This window comes from Rattus norvegicus, chromosome 15 (assembly GCF_036323735.1).
Source record: "Rattus norvegicus strain BN/NHsdMcwi chromosome 15, GRCr8, whole genome shotgun sequence".
Classification (NCBI taxonomy): Eukaryota; Metazoa; Chordata; class Mammalia; order Rodentia; family Muridae; genus Rattus; species Rattus norvegicus.
The window spans coordinates 22,608,223-22,630,289 of record NC_086033.1 but is presented as its reverse complement, the minus strand read 5'-3'; the positions used below and the strand labels follow the sequence as shown (position 1 = coordinate 22,630,289).

Sequence of the window (22,067 nt, the reverse complement as noted above, 5' to 3'; positions counted from 1 at the left end):
ACACACACACACACACACACACACACACACCTTCCATTTATTATGAACAGAGATACAAAGAAGGCCCCAGTTGTCCAGTGTGATAAGAGTTGATCATGAGAAGAGCATGGTCAGACGTCAAAATCTAGATCACAAGTGGTTAGAAGGCAATTGGGACTCACAGTAGCCCTTTGCCAACAAACAGGTGTGCATAGCTGACCTGGGTCTGTCTTCCCAAATCTTCGACAAAAGGCCGTGGCAGGAAAGGTCTTGCCCAGCTGTTTCTGTAACACGTCTTGTAAATTAATATTCAGAAATGCCTCACTCTTTGCAGGCAAGAGGAGAGCCCATTTTGACAAACAACCCTAGAGCTAGGTCCTTCCATTGCAGGCCCTAAAGAGTTCTTAATCTAAGCCAGCCATTCCTACTCTGTCAAAGTCAAGGGCTCCTGCGCTATTGAGTAACACATTCCTGAGTCTTTCCTCAGACTTGGGAAGCCTGTTTCCCTCCCAAAGTCCTGCCACCCATGCAGAGGGAGCAGAAGCATCCTTCCTCCTTAAGGGAAGACATAGTTCAAAAGGATACATTTACATTAAAAGAGAAGAAGAAGAAGAAGCAAGAAGAGGAGGAAGAAAAGGAGAAAGACTATTGAAAAAGAGACCAAGGCACATGGGCTAAAAATGGAACACACGGGGTTGGGGATTTAGCTCAGTGGTAGGGTGCTTGCCTAGCTTAGCAAGCGCAAGGCCCTGAGTTCAGTCCCCAGCTCGGAAAAAAAAAAGAAAAAAAAAATAAGAACACACACAGAGACCCTGAAGTGGGCAAGTCCAACCCTAGTTTAAATATCTAACACATTACAGCAAACATTTAAAGGCTGACATTGCAAATTCTGAAGGGGTTTTCTTATTTATTTATGCTGGGAATTGATATATGATAAGCTACATCTCCAGACCCGGTTGCTATTTTTTTTCTTTTAAATCCCAATCCTTTTATTTCTCCTAAGTAACAGAGAGACCTGCAGCCTTCACAGGACAGCACATTTTACACGGGAATCGGAAGCATCCTGGTCCCCTCAGCCACAGAGCCAACCACTTGAACCCTAAGCCTCCATGTTTACACGATGGGAATGTTAGACAGCAGCTAAGCACTTCCTGTGTCTAAGCGTCCTGTCTGCAAGCTGAGTGTATTATCTACTGTAATAGATTGCTTTAATTTCCCACCACTGGTTCCGCTGCTGATGCCATTCATCCATTCCATAATTGGAGAGGTTTGTATCTACCCGCTGCTCAGCACACACAAAGTGCTAAGAGAAATGGGAAAGAGGATGGGAAGGGGGAGGGGAGACACAAGTTGGGGTTGAGCATTCCTTATCCAGAAGCCTAACCCTGACAAGCTGCAAAAACTCAAAAGAAAGCTTTGAGCGTCGACATCAACGAAGCAACAATGTTCCATTCCTCTCATTACCTCCTTCCTTAAATGTGGCAGCCCTGTTCCTCAAGCTGCCCTAGCTGACCTCACTGCCTACTTCAAAAAGAGGACAAAATTGCTCTATTGGTGTAATTCACCAACAACAAGCCACACATTGGTGACCCAAACCACCCAGGAGATCAGGAACATACCGGAAGTCTTTTAACGAGGCTCATGAGCTTTTTGCTCCTGCCCCTCCCCCACCGCCCTCCTCTTCCTCCACAATAACTCTGTCCCTCTAGTCTTCACTCCTGATGACTCATAAAAGTTATAGAATCTTCAACTCAGAAGGGACTTTGGGGGTCACCCAGAAGGGCACAGCTTCTTTTCTTAATGAAAAAGCCTGTATTCCTGCAGCAGAGAGATGTAGGGGTCCTCTGAACTTTTTTCTTTTTTTCTTTTTTTCTTTTTTTTTTCCGGAGCTGGGGACCGAACCCAGGGCCTCGCGAGTGCTAGGCAAGCGCTCTACTGCTGAGCTAAATCCCCAACCTCTCTGAACTTTTTTCTAAGTGGAGCAATGGCGGCCCCCATCTCATAAGTGACTGAGATACTGTGGGTGAGTAACTTAGGAAGATGCTTGGCACGGAGCAGGTGCTTATTAAGTAAGAGCCCATCTTGGTTAGAAGTATGATTTGCTGCCCAGGCCAAGTCTCTTCTTCCTCTGTTGAAACCCAGTCACCTCTTCCGTGTACCCACAGTGTCTGGGCATCTGGAATCAGGACAGTTGTCCATTATTTTGAGCTGGCTGCTCTATAGATAGAGAATTCAACTCCCCTACTCCAAACCAGTTCCCCCCCAGGGGCCAACCGCAAACAAGTTCCCTGTTCACCTTCTTCTCCGTGTCCTTGGTTTCCGAGTGGGTTTTCTCACCACCCTCTCTCCCCTGGCCACATCCTGACTCACGCATCCAGAACTGCACTTCAGTCTCCGGGGAGAGTCCGGCCAATGGGGCATAACCTTTCTGAATATAACAGTTGTATCAAGGAGTTTAGCGGGAGGTGGTCACACGGTGACACCGCTCACCCATGGGTTCCAAGTCTACTGAAGTCCAAGTCCTTCCCGGCTGCTATTGATGAGCGATGCCTCCCCTAAGGTTTCGGGAATGCCAGTGCGGAACTATGTCTGGGTTCACTGAACCGTCTGGGCTCACGATTCTCTGCCCACCCATCTGTGCCTCAAAGTTTGCCACCCTCCTAACGAGGAGGCACAGTGCTTCGGCAGTGCCCCTTAGAAAATTTCAAACTCTGGGGTCCCACTCTGCTTCTCTCCCATCCTGGCATGAGACACTTGAAGACACGGTTGAACGCACTCACATAGGCAAACCTGGAGGCTCAGAGACTTAACATCTGGGAAAACTGGACCAGCATACCAGCCAAACTCCCTGTCCCTTGGTCGCTTCTAAAGCCCATGCCACCTGGCTCCTGGGAGCTGATCTGGGGAGAAGAGGGCCTCACTGCCCTAGGCAAGGAGCAGATCCATCAGAGGGCATCCAGGTTCCCTGTCATTTCTCTCTTCCTGGCTCCTTTTTCTGTTTTCTAGGATTAGTGCCCAAAATAAAACATCTGCATGACCAGCCATTGCCGTGGGCTGTGTTTTCCTGGGGGCCCTGGGCTAAGTCAGACTCCACTGGCAGAACAGTGATACTAAACATGTGTACCCTGAGGCACCGAAGCAGAGACCTCCCTTCGATGACAGCTACCAGAGCCAAGCCTGTCAATCACTGAAGCCATTCTAAGGCCACACACTAGACGCATCACCCAGCCCCAGACTTTGTATTTGACTCATCAAGACATAGGGGCTTTGTCAAAGCTCTGTGAAAACTTAAATAAGAGACGCCCACCAGAATTCCTGGGACTGCCCCAACACAGCAGCCTCTCAGAGAAAGCTCTCTCCCTCCCTCTCTCCCACCAATTTACAATCAGCAAAAGGACATTAACCCTGGATGGAACAGCCTTCCCATTCTTAGAAGGCTCAGGCTGTTCCCATTCCTCCACCCAATGCTTGCAAATCACAGTGTGTGTGTGTGTGTGTGTGTGTGTGTGTGTGTGTAAGTATGTGTGAGTGTGTGTATGTATGTGTGTATGAATGTGTGTGTCTGAGTGAGTGTGTGTGTAAGTATGTGTGAGTGTGTGTGAGTGCATGTGTGTGTCTGCGTGAGTGTGTGTGCGAGTGTGTATGAGTGTGTGTGTGTGAGTGAGTGAGTGTGTGTGTGTTGGTCGCATGCGTTGCACACCCAAGAGGCCAGAGGCCAGAGGTCAACACTATGTGTAATATCTTCCTCTATCACTCTCTACCTTTTGAGGGTGTAGGTAAGAGGGGGTCAGATCCTCTTACTAAACCTGGAGCTTGCTCTTTCAGCTAGCCCGGAGAGCTGGGGATCCCCCTGTATCCATCTATGTCACCTCCCAGTCTGGGATGCCAGGCATGTGCTTTGGGTGGAACCCACGTCCTCATGCTTGTTCAAAAATCACTGTATGGCCCAAGCCCTCTCTCCAACTGCACAAATCATGGTTTACATGCCCTTCTGGGATACTGTACAAGAAAACCCACACCTTAACAATTCCCACAGTGCACAGAACCTCCTTCTCCCTCTTCATCCTCCTCCCCCTGTTCTTTTGGAGACAGGAAATGACCCGGTAGCCCAGGCTAGCCTTAAATCTCATATTCTTCCTGCTTCGGCCTCCTGAGTGCTGGGATCACAGGTATGTGCCTTCAAGTCCAACTTCTCCTTCCTCCTTTTCAAACTGAAACAAAATTACTGAACTTAGCGATTTTGTAACTGTTTCCATTCCTCTGACTCCTCAAACATGGGAAAGAACCTCCCGACGCTGTGGTCATGCTCTTGACCGCTGCACTGACACACCAGTGCCCATGCACAGACAGGGACGTATACCGTGCTCGGCCATGCTGCTTGTGGCTTTACGCTGCACACATGTAACTGATTCTACTGACAGATCAGGATATGCCGTTTCAGAAATTCCAGTGTCTGTGCTGTGTGAGAGAAAGCGGAGGAAGTGGGACGAGGTTCCCCCTATCCGGCCTCTGGAATTCACATTCTTAGTCTTTCCAGCCCGCCCCTGCAGTCCCCCAGCATGAGGAAAAATTACAATGTGAAAAACAGTATCTTTTCAGGAGCCTTGTTTCCTATGCCCCTGATGAAATGGGGTGGGGTGGGGGAGTTCTACATCTTGTTTTCTTACACGTAAATATCCTTGAAACCACGACTGCTTGGATTGACCCAGAAACCATTCCCGATACATCTCATTGGGATCGTGAAGAAAAAAAAAAAAATGAGGCTCCTGGAAAAGGATCGTCGGAATGCTCGGAAATTCCAGCAGGGTCCATCCTAAAGGCTCGGGGCAGTGCCATGACAGGGCCCCAGCTCTGCCTGCCTCAAAGGCAGGCTCACTTCAGTCTGTGTCCAAGAATCAGGCGGTGAATGGTGGCTGGAAACCCGTATATAAAGAGTTTGGTGGCGTAATGGGTGTTCACAGTGCAGAGACGAAAGCAGTCCTGGCGTGGTGCCCGTGCGTCTAAATAGCGCTTAAAAAGGATTTTGGGCGAGCAGTTCCATTGTATGAGAGTCATTAACATCACCGGTAGGTGTACTATACTCTTGGAGCAAAACAACCCAAAGGGATTTTTTTCAAGGCCTAGGGAGCTAGCTGGGTGTGGATTCCTAATTACAGTTGACCGCGATGCATCCTGTTCGTTCTCTTCTGCCCTTAACTTCCAAAGATGGCTGCCACCAAAGAAAAGAACTTCCTTCATTCGACTGGTGAAGCTACCCTAAAAGACCCAGTGAATCACCTTTCTCCCACATAAGCAAGTTCAAACTGTCAAAAGAAAGATGGCCCCCCCATCTAACTAACACAGAGCCGTGGGGTCTGTGTACAAAGCAAACTTGAATGAAGACTCTAGCAGGCCGAATGACACTGGGCGGAAGTGGAGAGGGTGAAATGAGAACTGGGTCTAGGAGAGTCCAATCCTAGTCCCAGACCAGCTGCTCATGACTGCCAACCAATGTGCCACCTAGCAGTCTGGGAGAACCACCATTAGCCTCCATTCAGACGTTCATTAGCACAAGGGCAGCCCTTTTCCATAAACTCCAGGGTAAGTTTACGCTCGCAAACTAAAATATTGTGAGGCACGCCCACAGCTTGAACGGCACCACGTCCCATCGCCTCAGCATCACATCACCTCTCTGATCCTGCGTTCCCTCTGCTCAAAGTCAGATCCACAGACATCCAGCACCCACATGGCCGGGGGAGCTCAGGACAAACAAGGGTCTGGCTCCACCATGACACCCTTAATCAGAGGGTCTGTGTCAAGACCCCAGAATAAATTTGTCTGTACATGAAACTTGGGGAGAGACAAGGGTAAACTACTTTATCTTTTCCAATCAATGTTTCAGAAGCTGGTGCTTTACGTGAGGTCCTGAACAATGTTCCCTGTAAGAGCGCTGCACTGGGAGGAACCAAGAGGTCTATTAACATGTCAGACTTTCATGGACCATTGGAGAGGCGAAGATGTACTAGAGGATCAGATGTTTCGTTTTGTTCTCCTACATGTAAATATCTTTGGAACGATGACTGCCTGGATTGACCCAGAACCCATTCCCAATCTGTCTCATACCCACTCCCTCTCTGTTACGGTCACCCATTAATGGCTGTGATGCCTGCCCCCTATGTGGCACATACAGGGAGTCTCCCTTCCTATGTGCGAGTTCCCTAGTGAAATTGGCATCACACATAATAAGAGAGGCCGGTGTCTCGTGAACATTAAGGCACGTCCTCCAAATGCTAGACTCAAGCCACCGCCATCCACATTCATCTTCTTACGCTATGCCAAGCACCCAGCTCTTGCCCCTTCAGTCAAGTCTGGTCTGGTTCTGCCGCTCGAATCATAGCACAGAGCAGCTGTATATGGTGTAACTGTTGCATTTGTGTTTGTTTTCCATCAGCAAGTTGAGTAGGAGCTCCTTGAGATAAATTACTACCACGGCTCCACTTCTTGGCAAAGCACCCAGCTCTTCAGTAGGTGGAGAATTTGCATGTCCCGATGAACCCTGGCCCCACAGTTTATTACAGTGCGTTCGTGTCTCGGTACCATCCAAATGGTAATATCTAGTGTACAGGAGAAGCCAAAGAATCATTTAGGCTTTACCCGGTAGACTGGAATGGTAAAACTGTATTGTATGTTACTTGGAGAGTGAACAAAACCCATGGACTGGCTTCTGAGATCTAAGAAGTCCAAGAGCAAGTCAGTTTCTGGGCACTCTGCATTGGCTCTGAGACTGCAGGCTTCAGGACAGAGCCTGAATCTTGACCGGCATACTAAGAGAGAGCACTCGCTCTAGTTCTCAAAGTTCTGCTTTCATTGGGAGAATTCTGCCCCGGGGCAGCTTCCAGAAGAGATAGATGCCTGATTCGGCATCTTAATCTGTAAGTGGAGAGTGAGTTCAGCCAGGTCTCAGGAGAAATCATTATGAGGGATGAAAGGGCAGGACCAGGCTAAAAACTCAGGAAGTGATTGTATAAAACACAAACAAACAAACAAACAAAAAACAAACAAACAAACAAAACATGAGGTTCTGAGCTCCCCATTTTGCTGGGCAAATGAAGTGACATGGGCACTTGGCAGATAAGTGACCACCTTCTGCCTCCTCTTCTTGGTCCTACCCTTTCTCCTCGGTCCTACCCTTTCTCCTCGGAATGACACCTCTGCAGGACTCTGGGAACTTTCAGTGGCTTCTCAGCCCTCCCAGCCTTCAGTTCGTCTTCTCTTGATTTTATGGAGATACAAACAAGCCAACTTGACTGCTGGGAAGTCTGTCCTGTATCTGCTTTGATGGGGTGGACTCTAACATATTCTAGTAGCTGACACCAGTGATCCCCCACAGTAAACAACCAAATTCAAGTCATTCACAGCACAGGGTGTTGAGTCTTAGCACTGGCTACAAATGTAGCAGTTGTAACTTGCTGGTCTATTCCAGGCCAACTCAAAGATAGTGTGTGTCAACGTCCTACCTGAACTGTGTATTTATAGAAGCTCTGTCTGTATAGTCGCTCAACCTAATGAATTCTTCTCACATACCAACTAAAGAAAAAAACTTGACCATTTACTTGGAAAAATTAAGTTGGGGGTTGCAATTTTTTGAATAACCAAGCTAAAAAGGTCGTTCATGACAGTGAAATCTTTTCCAGTTGGCTCCAACATCTCCTTGATAATTTTTAAATGCAAAGGTCTTCATTGAGGAAAACAGTACGGTGCCAGTTTTCCCCTATAATGAAAGACAAGTTCAAACCTGAAGGATAAAACAGAGCTTTGTTGGGTCATTAACCAGGGACTTCTAGACAATGAACAATGAGGTTTATCACCATCATCACGAGAAAAACTGAAGCTCGGAAATTGACTTAGTCGTCCTGTCTGACAGATCTCAAATCCGCACTCCAAGAATGCTCTATAATGTCTACCTGCCTGTGGATATGGATGAACAAGCTCAGAGACAATATCTTTCTATTCTTTCTCTCTCAGTCCTTCTTTCTTCCCTTCACACTGGTGCCGACAGCACCCACACTGCCCCAAGCAATGGCACCAATGGAAACTGCCAGCACCAAGTTGCCTCTCTTCCACACTTCCGTCTCTAGGGGGAAGAGCATGTATTCCAGGTCATCTTCTCCCCACAAGTCTAACAACACAGAAAGACAAGCACAACCCTGACCACACACATGCCCACATCCCACACTATCATACCCACGTCTTGCACATATCATACTACCTATGCCATGCACATATAGCCACATAGCACCACACTGACATCCACATACCATACATACATCCTACATACGCCTTGCACTATCCATACTTTAGCATACCCACAGACCCACTACTCACACCCATAGTGTGTGTATATACATATATATCCACATTCCTACATGCCATTCATACAACCACACATCACAGAACTCACATATGTACAACATACATCCACCATACACCCTATACTACCCATACCATACATACAGACTTAAATGCCACACCATTTACACCCTGCACCATACATAACACACACACACACAGAACACACATCATATATGAGCCATACACATAGCACAGACCAGTCATATTTATCACATATATACCATACTACCAATATGCCACATACTAAATACACCAGCTACACCATGATACCATACCCCAAAATGTCACTTGTCCATATACTACATTACATATACATAACACACACACACTACCCTGACCATTCTACATACAAATCCACACATCACACTACTCACACATGCCTACACACCATGCATGTTGCACATACCACACATCCACACAAGACACACAGACACATCAAACACATCATGCAGTCTATGGTACTTGTACCATACACATCCTTCCTAACACCCATTCCCTTCCCTCTTTCTTCCCAGCATCCCCCTGCCCCTGAATCCACGACGGCTTTTAGTCACCTCTGCAGAATGAATTCTAAGTCCCCCCTTGGCTGGCCACGCCAAGCACACATACCATTTCTGTTTTTAACTTGCACATCTTTGAACTCAGCCACTCTACATGCACTGCCTCACCAGAACAGTCGCACGCGTGCTATCCTCTCTGCTGTGGAAGTGTTGTTTTGCCTTCTCATTATAATTGTCTTTATGCCGACCATATTTGCCATTCAAGATCCAGCTCCATCCAGGTCCAGCTCAGTGAATTCCTCTCCACCTTGCCGGAACCACTTGCTGCTGTATTCACGCCGCCCCCAGCATGCCTCTCCATATGTTTTCTGACTATACCTATGCTCCAGCACGTTTGGTGAACTAGTTATTCACTCAGCACTGAAAATATCTATCATGGGCCAGGCACTGGAATGCAGAGGGTTATCTCTGTATCCCCACTGCATAACATTGGGCCAGAAAAATGGCAGGCAGTTGTAAAGTGTTTGTTGAATGAATAAATGAACAGAAAAACTGTAACGAATATATTATCAAGAAAACCTCCTCTGCTGTTCTCCTTTTACTCCATTTGTGATAGAAGAAGTCAAGAGGGGAGAGAAAACAGCATAGCCACACTGTGGAAACCCACAGAACCAGCATCTTCACCGACCAATGTGAGCAGGTACACCAATGCCCTCCTACTGCCAGCCAGTCTCATCTCAAGCACCGCCACTTCCTATGACCCCAACATCTCTCTTGTTTGATTAGAGGCATGCAACAATTTTTCTTTTAGACATTAACTTATACAAGCACCCATAATATGTGCATAGTGTATCCCCTCAGAATATGTGCAATTTGTGAATAAAAGTCTTTATGAGGGCTGGATAGATGGCTCAGCGGTTAAGAGCACCGGTTGCTCTTCCAGAGGTCCTGAGTTCAATTCCCAGCAACCACACATGGTGGCTCACAACCATCTATCGGGAGATCCGATGCCCCTTCAGGCAGGCAGATGTATATGCAGCAAAACATTCACTCATACATTAAATAATTTTTTAAAAAGTGTCTTTATGGGTTAGCTTGTAGATCTTGACTTACCATCTGCTTTTCACCAACAAACATAATGCAAATGACAAAAAGTCAGGAGCAGTGTGACGTGACTTTTTTTCCCCAAAACTTCGAGTGAATTTGTGGAATTCCACTTTTGTCATTACGTTAATATTGAAGTACCTGGATAGTCCCAGAAGCCGACCCTACCAAGGAAGAGGAGCAACTAGTTCACATTGGGCCCAAGAGTCCCAAAAACAAGCTGTTACTTAAAGAGAGGACGTGACCGCCCATCCTTGACTAAGTCTGCTGTGAAAAGGTCAAAACAGTCACACAAATACACGGGAACTACGCTAGTCAGCTTTCTGTAACTGCAACACACAATGCCAGCAGTGATCAATTTACAAAGAGAAAGGGTTTGTTCTGCCTCATAGAGTGGGAGGTTTCGGTCCACAGTTAGTTGGTCTTGTTGCCTTGGGCCCATGGTGATACATCACGGCAAAGCGAAGGGCAGAGCGCCAAGGAGAAGAAGGGGCAGGCCCCACTGTCCTCTCTTTGAAGGCTCCCACCAGACTCTGGAATTCAAGCCTTTAGACCTTCAGGGGCATTCCACAGCAGAGCTACCGTAGAAACCAAGTCAGCTACTTCCTTTGGATCTCTGGTGGCCTTGAACCTAAGGTAAAGACTGAACCTGTGAATCACTAGATTCTTAATAAGGCTAAGGGGATGAGAAGCTAGAACAGAAGATACCCACAGATCTTCAAGGAACCACGTTCAACGTGCAGCCTATTCAAAGTCAGTGCATGGGAAATTTTTCTCATGAGAATAAAAAATAAAAGAGCCTCAGATACAAATTTGAGTCTCATCGACAGAGTTTTAAAACCTCCAAGCACTAAAAGAACTGTGTGTGTGTGTGTGTGTGTGTGTGTGTGTGTGTGTGTGTGTGTGTGTGTGTTTTAATTGTTGATTACAAAAGAAACAACACAGGACAACTAGGATCTGGGAAATCTGAGCCACTCAATGAATGAGTCACTCGGCCCAGCCTAGCTAACCGAATCATTGAAGCACACCAGAACAGATTGGAGGTTAATTACCTCGGCTGTAAACATTCCTCACGTACGCTGAACATTTTCTTGTCTTCTTAAGGAATATTTTTTTAAAAGGTACCTTGTGATATTTAGCTGCTTACACTGTAGACAGCAACCACTGCTTTATATGATTGTGCGGGGAAAACGAGAGAGTTGGTAAAGGGTGATTGCCTTAGTAATCCCAAGGCTTCAGGGCTACATCTAGAGATATCATTGTTCTGTCTTTCCTTTCTGTCTGTCTTTGGAGTCACTTCTCACTGACGGCTAGAGAAGTTTTGCAACCGCTTCTAAATATGTGATGACATGGATTAGTGTGTAAAAATTTTAAAGGTTGTATGCACTTGGGGATGTAATTCAGTTCGACAGAGTGCTCACCTCACACACACAAGGCCCTGAGTTTCATCCCCAGCACCACATAAGCCAGTGTGATAGCAGGAACCTCTACTCCTAGTCCTTAGGAAGATTAGAAGTTAAAGGTGCCTAACACAGCAAGTTTGAGGCTCGGCTAGGCTAAAAGAGGTCCTACGTTAGGGAAAGAAAGAAAAAAGAGTTGTACCTAGAAAAATGGTGTGTTTCGAGAAAGCCAACGTTTTCTACCTATTTTATACCATCTTCTCTGGCTGCTAACCACATTCTTTTACCTCTGCTTCCTGGTCCCTGGCTAAGTGCAGAGAAGAGAAGTGCAACAGGTTTGCTTTGACACCTCTGGATACTTTCTATCCTCCACCGTCTGATTGGAAACCATCACTCGCCTCCCTCTACACACTGCCTCACAGCAAATCAAGGGCAAAGGGTCTCTAGGTAGGTGAAATATTTAGGTGGAAAGATGAACCCATAAGCTGGAAAATGTTTCCTATCATACGCAACGGTTTCGTATTTTATATTTCTATATCATTTAGCAGCACAAATTGGTAGATGTTTTGCACAATGTTTTTAAGTTTTTATTTTTTGTTTTTTTGTTTTTTTTTTTTTTTTTTGGTTCTTTTTTTCTGGAGCTGGGGACCAAACCCAGGGCCTTGTGCTTCCTAGGCAAGCGCTCTACCACTGAGCTAAATCCCCAACCCCATTAAGTTTAAAAGAGAAAAATTATGAAATGTGCCTCAAAAGCAGACATAATTTTAATTCTCTTTGTTTGTTAAGTTATAAGGTGCCTGAATGAAGGCCCTTATTTCTATATCGTACATTTAATTGCTTTGCCTACTGACTTGACAGCTACTTTCTTGGGGAGAAAAATCCTCTCCACTACTCAAAGGGAAGAAATGTCAGACCAACATCTGAGTAACATAAAGACAAATTATTGTTAGTTTAACCGGTCCCTGAGCTTCCCGAAGCCAAGCATCGGACATAAGTGACTGTACTAGGATCCTCTGCACTCTGCAAAAGGAAAAGTTTACATAATCCTGTTTGTCAAATCCAAGGAAGCAAGTTTAAGCAGGTGGAAAGCTGTGCTCTGACATTAAGGACAGAGGCAAGGCGAGCAGATCATCCGTCCCCCCACCAGTCATGTTTCTGCACCCAGAGGAAGGAGGCTGGCTCAGCTATTTATAAATGTGGCACTCAAGCTTCAGCAAGGGGGCCCAGCTACTGTGCCCTTCTGAGTAACTGGGCTGGGCTGCCAGGCTGGGGCTCAGTGGAGTCCCCTCGGAATGACCCTCCATACTTGGCAGTTCAGGATCCTTTGGACGCAGTTAGGAAAAGGCCTGCAGGATTTTCTAGTTCCACTTCCACCCTAGGAGTCTATATAAGGAAACATCTCATTCTAGTGTGTTCGGCATCGTAAGCGCTGTATCAGGCTGGAAGAATGAGGAAGCCACAGGCCCTTCTCTGCTGTCCTGAAGGCTCAGTCATTGCAGCCTTCAGTCCCCACTGGCCTGGACTGGACCTTGTCAACAAATGGCAATCCAGACTCGCAGCTAACATAGAACAGCTGGAAGAGGACCCTGCTTTCTTTACTCTGCATAAACACTGGGGGCTCTGTTCACCCTCCTGCACCAGCAGGAACCAAAGAATTTCCCTGCCTCCCCCGCAACAAATCGCCAGGTTCTCCCACGTCACCCCTCCGCCCCCCATCTCCGGCCTCCCTTTACCACCCAGAAAGGCAGAAGTCAAACCACTGGGTGTTCCGACTGTATTTACTTTCTGTAATGGTTGCTTTGACTGTGAATTGCCAAAGGGTTACTAATAAACAATGCTGTTCCCTTCCTTAAAGTTTCCTAACAAAAGCCACACGCCGCGGAGCCCAATCCACGCCTGGTCTTCCCACAAGATCTCTTATCAATGCGGATAACGTCATGACCAGTAAGTGTAGCCACATCACAGGCATGCTGCAAATGTCATTTTGACAGCCTATAGCGTCACCTACGTATTATTCAGAAGACAAACCTCTAAAGCAGTGCTATCCGTGGGGGGGTTGAAGGAGAATGAATAATAGAATCGCATTTTTCAGGTATTCTTACAGCCTGTCTGAGCTTGGCGACTGAAGAGGCAGTCCTGTGCTTCCTGGTGTATTGCTGAACACAACGAGCCACGTTACCCGAAAGAAGCGGGAGGGGGGGGGTGGTGGTGGCAGAAAATCCAGACTCTACGTGACCTGACTTACTTATTTCCAAGGAAAGCGCAGGAGAGAAAAATCAATCATTCATGCTACGGTAGCTACCACACGGAATGGACCAAGGAGTTCACAATGGTCAAAACCCCCAAAGCGGACAGGGGAAGTGAAGAGGGACCGGGTTCGAGGCAGATGCTCGAGAGCCCGGAGGCCAGTGAGGACCAGGTCCCCGCGGAGTGGAGGCGGGGTGGGGGGGCGGAGCTCGGGCGGGAGGCGGGGAGACTGGATTCCCGGGGAGCCGCGGGGATCCACGGCCGCGCACTTACCCGGGCTGTTGGCCTCTCCTTCCAGGACGTGCAGCTCGGCGCAGTCGGCCAGCGAGTGCTCCAGGCAGAGCTGAAGGAAGCGGGCCTGGGTCTGGCTTACGCGCTTGAGCAGCGACAGCAGCGCAACAGTCTGCTCGCACTCGTTCCAGCCCTTAAACCAGCCCGCCAGCACCCCGACCTGGTCGCGAAACATCATGGTTAGGGGGCCGCCCTCCGTCTACGAAGCCCCTTGGCGCTCCTGCCCGCCCCAAAGTTTGGCGGAGCCGCAGCCCCGCGGCCTCCCGAGACGCGTTCGGGTTCCAAGGTCTCCGGTGCCCGGGCGCTGCAGGTACTGACTCTGCTCCTGCCTCGCTCTCCTCTCCCTATCGGTTCAGTTACGTTCCGGTGGTTCTGGTTGATTCTCCAGAGACGATGACAGACAGTAGCATGGAGATATATTTTTTTTTTAAAAATTAGCGATTAAAAATGTAAATCCCTCACAAGGCACAAAACTGAATGAAGAACGCTCTTTCCCCTTTTCTCGTAGCTTCAGGATGGTGATTTCCGGCGTCCTGGGGTCTCCTCCCCGCTGGGCGGCAGCTCGGACCCTTCACACCCGCATTCCCAAGCGGCGATCACTACTGAAAGGACAGAAAGAGCTGCAGTGAGACCTCGGCACGAGAGACCTAGACGAGAGCGTCTAGGGGGATCCGGGCGTGAGCGGGAGCTCGGTAGGGGGTGTGTGGGAGCCGAGGCTGGGGGGGGGGTGTCCCGCGAAGGGAAGTCCCCTAAATTCCAGCCGGCCCCTCCACACTCGGATGCGCGAGCTGAGCTATTGCCACAGCTTCCTTCCCAGGTGCGGGAGGAGACCCCGCGGCTTCCTGTTGCTGCGGCTGTGACCCGCAAGTGCTCCCTGCACGCCCCACCCGGAGTGGCCTCTGGGGCTGTGTCTGCGAACGCCAGCACCAGCAACAGATCCTCCCCGCGCTGAAAACTTGCAATGCGGCTGCGAAGGGGCGCGGGGGTGGGGTGGGGGCTAATGCAAAGCAGAGGCGGTGACAGAGGCAACCAGGGTTCCAGCCGCCGCCGCCTCCTCCTCCTCCTCCTCCTCCTCCTCCTCCTCCTCCTCCTCCTCCTCCTCCTCCTCCTCCTCCTCCTCCCCCTCCTCCTCCTCCTCCTCCTCCCCCTCCTCCTCCTCCTCCTCCCCATCCCTCCTCCTATTCCTTCCCTCCCTCCCTCCTCCCTCCTCCCTCCTCCTCCTCCTCCTCCCGGAGAAGCAGCCGTACGGCTGCAGCTCCATCTACAGCAACAGCCAGCATCTCAGCCGCCAGGCTCCCCTCTGGATTTAGGCCGTGAGCAGCCGCAGCGACAGCTCGAGACAAAAATAAACTCTCCCTACCCAAAGCTCGGCGCGGCTCAGTCGGAGCCCTCACTCCCCAGAGCTGCGCCAGCCCACCCGGGAGGTTTCCCTGGGCCTGCTTAGCCCACGGCGATCAGATGTGCGTGTGCGCGCGTGTGATTTAGGCATCCTGCCCCGGTCCCCGCCGCCGCCTGCGGGCCCGAGTGTCCTCGCCCTCCGGTCCCAGGCCCAAGGCGATGCGGTTGGGGGCGCACGCCTTACGCGGAGACCGCGGGAGCCGGTAGCACGGCTTTCCCAGGTGGCAGGGCGGTCCCCGAGGGAAAAGCAGGTCCCTCCCTTCGGCACACGCCCCCCAAGGACCTCAGAGAAGAAAAGTTAGGTTTAGGGGTTCCATGGTCCCATACAGCTCCCGTGGCGCGGCGAGGAGAGACTAACCGCTCGGCTCTCTTGGAGCCGCTCGCGTCCAGCATCTGCCACCCAGAACTTCTGGGTAGAAAAGCGAAGCCTCCCGGAAAGGGTCGGAGGGACCGCTGGGTGCCTCTCCCGGGGAAGCAAAAGGGACACTCACCTCCACGCAGTTCATCCCTGCGGTTTGGGGCCCTGCGCACGGGTCCGGGGCCGTAGCAGCAATCAACGGGGTTGAGGGCGCTCCGAGCGCGGGGTGCCGGCCATGCCGTCGGGGCTGGCGGCGCGCGGAGAGGGCAGCGCTGCGGGTTCGGGGCGCTATCGCTGCCGCCGCTGCTGCCTCCAGTGTCGGCTCGCGAAGGACTGAGCCGCCCGGAGCTCCCCACATGCTACTGATTAACATACACCATTACATCATGGGCTTGGCAGGGAGCGCCCGAGCGGGGGGAGAGGAACCCGGGCGGCGGCGGCGGCACGCGGGGGAGTCGGGGGGAGGATCCCCGGGCCCGGCGGGCGGCGGGCTGGGGGGAGGGACGGATTCCTAAGCCCGGACCATAGAGGAGGAGGGAGCCAAGTGGGAGGAGCGGAAGAGCACAGATTGGAAGATCTGCGTAGCGAAACACAGAAGTTTGGGGAAGGGGAGGGGTCCGGGCGAATTCCTCCCGGCTGCCACCCGCGTGTTCTACAGCGGCCAGGGCACTGGAGCCGCCGGAGTTGGGACAGGAGTGAATCCCAACCGAGCTGGACCGGAGCGGGAACGGTGCTGCCACCCGCCGCTCGCCCTTGGGAATGTGGCTCGCCAGGTCCAGTGACCCTTTGGTCTGGGACCCGTGGGTGGCTGACTGGTGTAGACCGTAAACACCCGGAGTCACTGTCTCTGGGGGCTTGGATGGGTTCCTGGGGGATGGGACCCGGGAAGTGGCAGAGGGCGGCGAAGGGCACAGCGCAGGGCTGGACGTGCCTGGTCGTAGGACTCCACGAGGCCCTTGTCCAGGAAAAGCAAGCAGCGCCTGGTGGACCACCCTCGGCCCAAGTCGGGCGCCGGATGCCCTTTGCTTTTGCAGTCACGGGCACCCGCCTCCGGCCTCGCTTTCCCGGGAAGAGGAGGCGGACTTCGGGAGCCTGATCTCAAGCTATGCTTGGCGCGCGGCTGTGGCTGGTGGCCGGGAGCTGTGGCCCCAGGCGCCCTGGGCGACGGGGAGGCGTGGCGAGACCACCTGTCAGCACCGCGGAGTTCGGGGGACGCAGCTTTCACCTGTGCCTGGAAAGGGCGGGGCCGGAGGCTGGGCAGGGATTTGCGGCTGGCAGCTCTAGGTCTCCTACTACAAAATGCATGCATGGGTCAATTTCCCAAAAGAAGGGGGTTGGCTAAAAATACCCCAAAGCCTAAACCTCTCTGCACCCTCTAATGTAAGCATTCACAAAGGAACTCGGCCAAAATCCGTCCTGTTTTCAGGGAGAAAGGCCGAGCCTTCGAACTTGAATTTGTTAAGGAGTGCTGGAAAAACAAACGCGGGCCTGCCTGCCATGCTCTAGCTAGCACAGTTTTTAAGGTAAAGTATCCAAGGCCTTATTCCGCCATCTTTCAGCTCCCACACTTGCATCTGGATTTCCAATCCTTTCGTACCCCAGTGCTCAGATTTCATTTCTGCCCCGTGTAGGTCCTGCCAGTGTAACAACACCTCCCATCTCTTAGGGTATTGAAAGGGCTTGTAGGGTGGCACAATGTTTTGCCAATGTTTCCATCACAACTGAGTGTGTGAATTTTTAAAAGTTCACTATTAACCACCCAGAGGAGGTATCTGCAAAATTTGATGACTAGCTTGCTCTATTTAGGAAACACTAATCCCGGAGTCAGAGTTTGATTTCTGATTTATTTTATTATCATAGAAGCAGGACAGTTTTGTAGAGTCCCCCACCCTCCACCCTAGCATGTCAGCTACTCCTTGGTAGTACTTCTGCCAGAAAATAGGGAAGCCAATGAGAGATGGGACCACGCGGTGCTAACTCAGCCAAGGGTTTTAGATGTCCCCCAATGGATTGTTGCTGTTATTGTTAAAGAAAACCAATGATACACCGATAACGTAACTATTGTCGTCTGCTACAAAAATAGGGCTAGTAAACCAGGGGGTCCAGACGGTTAAGTCCAGAGAGTTAAGTTGCAAACACAGCGATGAAAGAAAATAGTGCCACCTACGGGAGAAGCGTGGTTCTGAAGGCAGTCTTTAACCTAGGAACCAGTGTCATACTTAGATCATCATTGAAGTCTTGCTGTTCAGCATGATTTTGCATTTTTTTGCTTCTCCTGATGTTTGCTTAGCAAATAATATCCCTGGACAACAACTCAAATGTTCGGGTGTGTTTGAAAGATTATCGATTCCAAAAAGGTCAGTTGCCTTTCTAAGTATTTTTTTTAATTACAGGTATCCCGGAGAACCCTATGTTTATGTTATTTCAATGAAACTTCTAGAAGTAAGATAAATTACCACACAGCCCAGTAAATAAAGCGCCTTTTGCAAGTTTGACTGCACAGTGCCCCGACTGGTTACCGAGGCCTGCCGGTCGACCGCCTAGCCTAGACAGTGTGCTGCAGGGTCAGAGAAAGACCCTGTCTTTAAAAATAAGGTTGAGAAAAATATAAGATGCACAACGGGGCAAGAGGGGGGATACACACATCACATAGACTTATAGAAGCATTAGAGCTGTTTATTTCGTGGGCTGGGAAACATTTGCAAAACTCTGCATAAAGATATATGGTCATCATGCTTTTCTTTCAACCATTCAATAAGTATGTATGGATACTTATTCTGTGCCAGGTCCTCAAGAAGGAACACTAAAGACAGATGGCAATCTTCATCCAATATGGAAGCTTATATGATATAGGAGTATTTACTATACGAAGAAATATATAAGTAAAATCTACATTCCTCAAAGTATGTAATTATTTAACATGCTAAGAAAATATAGGTATTCGATGTTCATTTTATATATACATGGCATATGAGAATGTACGATATTACCCTAAAGTGTGATTATTTTCCCTAAAAAGAAATGTGTGGCATTTCTGATGATTATTGTCTTGTCTCTCTCTTTTCTACAAGAAGCTTAAAAATGAGAACAAAATACTGCATGAGCTTACAACTGCTGCCCCAAGTTAGAAGATTCCTTAAGAACTATGCTGGTAATGCTCATGTAGAGCGCTGTCCCACAGCTGGAAGGCCCTGAGTTGGATTCCTAGCACCACAGAGAAGGGAGCACTGGACTGTAAATCTCAGGCCTGCACATCCCAGGAACTGATAGGGAGCCTCTCAGGCTCCTTCATTTAGTCTTGTCCTACCATCTACCCAGGCTTCCTACCTCAGCTCTTAGCTTCCTTGACAGTTCAGACAACATTTACATTTCAGATTCTTCAGGTTGGCATAGAAAGACTAGAACTCGAGCATTTTCTGTTTCTTTGAGCTTCTCTTCAATAAATCTGCTCTTTCGTTCAACGAGGGGCGCTTATTAAATATAGGACACTACACTGTCAAAGAGGGAGGATCAAAGAAGGTAGGAGACACATTGATCTTTTGACTCTCTAACTGAAAGCCTGAGATAATATACTTGTGATATACATGTATGTGTGTGGGGGGGGTGGTGTACACGTCCGCACGCACAGTATGTGCAGTATCAAGTGGGTCACATCGAGGCAAGCTTCAGAGTTGAGAAAGTCCAGAAAGACAGGCCTTCTGCCAGGAAATGAAGAAAGCACTGTGGATGTTTCCTCCTGAGCCTGAGCCAGCGTTACTGGAATTAATTGCTTTAGCCGAGATGGACAAAATTTTAACCATTGATGAATCCAGCAAGAGGTGGATATATATACATATATATATATATATATTGTTTGTATCCATATGGTATCTGGAGGACTCTGCGTTTGTGTGTTTTAAGTTTTACTTTGGCAGTAATAGGTAAAACAAGGAGAGAGGAGGCCCTCCTCCACATTGCTACTGAATTTCAGTGGCAAGCAGCCCCGTGGCATCTAAGTGAGGAGTATCCCTTTTTGGATTTCCTGGTAATACAATTTTTAGAACTCTACCCTACTAAAGTAAAAAACACTATTAGTGTAAGACAAACAGTATTAAAGTACAAGATTGACATTCGGTGTCATTTGAAATAGCAAGAACAGAATAGAATCATGGGTCAGTAAACTATCAAACGTCCACCTCAATACACCTGTCTTCAAAAGTAAGTTATATTTGAGAACAGTGTTTCCAAATACAACAGATTGATGAACTCCTAGAGGAACAGAGAGGTAAATTAACGTGTGAAAAGGTGCAGCCAAGTACTCACTTCATATATACAAAATAATAATAATAATAATAATAATAATAATAATAATAATAATACAGCCAAAATATTGAGTATAGGAATGGGTTGTATTTGCCATTTAACTCTTCCAACTTTTCAGCACTTAGAATTCTTTCTAGTAAGAGATTCAAAAGGAATAGGCCAGTGGTATACAAATGGCCTGGAAAATTTATTCCTCCGAAATCTATTCTATAATTCTATTTTTTGTGTGATTAGGAAAGTCAGCTCTAATGGGTAAGGAGGCTGAACATTTCCAAAGAAGCCGTCGTTCCATCTGTGTCAGGCAAATTCAAAAGCAGTGTGAGATTCCGTCTCACCCCGGCAGAATGGCTGTGAAGAAGGAAACAGTCGACTGACTGGAGAGTTTGTGGAGTACGCAGGTCACGTATCCACTGTTGGTAGGGTGCTTACTAATGCAATGACAATGGAAACCAGACCGGGGTCCTTCGAAGTAGCAAAAGGGTAACTGACTGGCATGCCACCCAGATCCCCTGTTCCCGAGCTTATCCTGCCACAGAGATACCCACATGCCCATGTTTTCTGCTGTTCTGTTCACAAATGCATGGGAATGGAGCCACCCTATCTTTCCCTCAGCTGGTGCCTGGGTAAGGAAAGCATGGCATATATGCACAAGGGATGCTATTCAGTCGTCAAGAAAACTGAAGCTATGGAATTTACAGAAATAATTGCTGTAACCGAAAAGGATCGTATTGAGTAAGGTGAGCTGGTCCCAGAAAGATACAACTGTCACTTGTACCATGAAAATGGAAAGGAATGAGGGATGGAGAGGAAACCCAAGAGAAACAGGGGCAGGGCAGGAAGACGGGAAGAAAAGAAACAACCAAAACATATTCTTGAAAAATGCTATAACGAGTTTAATTTTCGGTAGGCTAATGAAAAAATTTAAAGAAGAGAGAACGTCAGCTTAAGACTGGGAATCCCATCTCGGAGCCCAGACCCATTACTTACCAGCTCTGTGGCCCTAAGACATTTCCCACCCTGAACCCCAGCTTTATTGGTAATAATCCAACCTTGTTGTCATTATGACTAATAAAGTCCTCAGTATATCTATATTTCTTAAAGTGGTGCCTAAAATACTGTCATTAATCATGACTACTTGAAAGAAGATGGAGTTAAGAGGAGCTAAAGATTTGTGTCTTTCTCTATCAGAAATATGTGTGCATTAGTGTATATGTGTGCAATGGAGGATATGTGTGCAACAGTGGATATTTGTGCCATGGTGAATATGTGTGCAATGGCGGATATGTGTGCAATGGAGGATATGTGTGCAACAGTGGATATGTGTGCAATGGCGGATATGTGTGCAATGGAGGATATGTGTGCAACAGTGGATATGTGTGCAATGGCGGATATGTGCGCAATGGCGGATATGTGTGCAATGGTGGATATGTGTGCAACAGTGGATATGTGTGCCATGGTGGATATGTGTGCAATGGCGGATATGTGTGCAATGGAGGATATGTGTGCAACGGTGGATATGTGTGCAATGGCGGATATGCGTGCAATGGTGGATATGTGTGCAACAGTGGATATGTGTGCCATGGTGAATATGTGTGCAATGGTGGATATGTGGGCAATGGTGGATATGTGTGCAATGGAAGATATGTGTGTCATGGTGAATATGTGTGGAATGGTGGATATGTGTGCAATAGTGGATATGTGTGCAATGGTGGATATGTGGGCAATGGTGTATATGTGTGCAACGGTGGATATGTGTGCAATGGAAGATATGTGTGCCATGGTGAATATGTGTGGAATGGTGGATATGTGGGCAATGGTGGATATGTGTGCCATGGTGAATATGTGTGCAATGGTGAATATGTGTGCAATGGTGGATATGTGTATAATGGTGGATATGTGTACAATGGTGGATATGTGTGCAACAATGGATATGTGTGCAACAGTGGATATGTGTGCCATAGTGGTTATGTGCGTATTAGTGGATATGTGTGCAACGGTGAATATGTGTGCAACAACAGATATGTAAGGAATGGAGAGAAGAGCACAACACAGAACACAGTGGCTTTCTGTGTTTGTTTTAATGTTGAATGCAACTGT

General features: G+C 48.4%; 1 protein-coding gene and 1 long non-coding RNA gene across 6 annotated transcripts in view; one reads left to right on the top strand and one right to left on the bottom strand.

The window, feature by feature from the left end:
* Positions 1-14,090, bottom strand: part of Samd4a (sterile alpha motif domain containing 4A) — a 215,673-nt gene extending 201,583 nt beyond the window's left edge. For all 5 annotated transcript variants that reach the window (XM_039093258.2, XM_039093259.2, XM_063274206.1 and 2 more), the window contains exon 1: positions 13,895-14,090. In XM_039093258.2, the coding sequence (XP_038949186.1) occupies positions 13,895-14,090 (196 nt within the window). The remainder of the gene's footprint in view (positions 1-13,894) is intronic.
* On the top strand, positions 14,083-21,070 carry LOC102548367 (uncharacterized). The gene is made up of 3 exons (XR_359877.5): positions 14,083-14,222; positions 14,421-20,707; positions 20,878-21,070. It is a non-coding gene; the product is annotated as an uncharacterized LOC102548367 (long non-coding RNA).
* Positions 21,071-22,067: the final 997 nt, after the last annotated feature.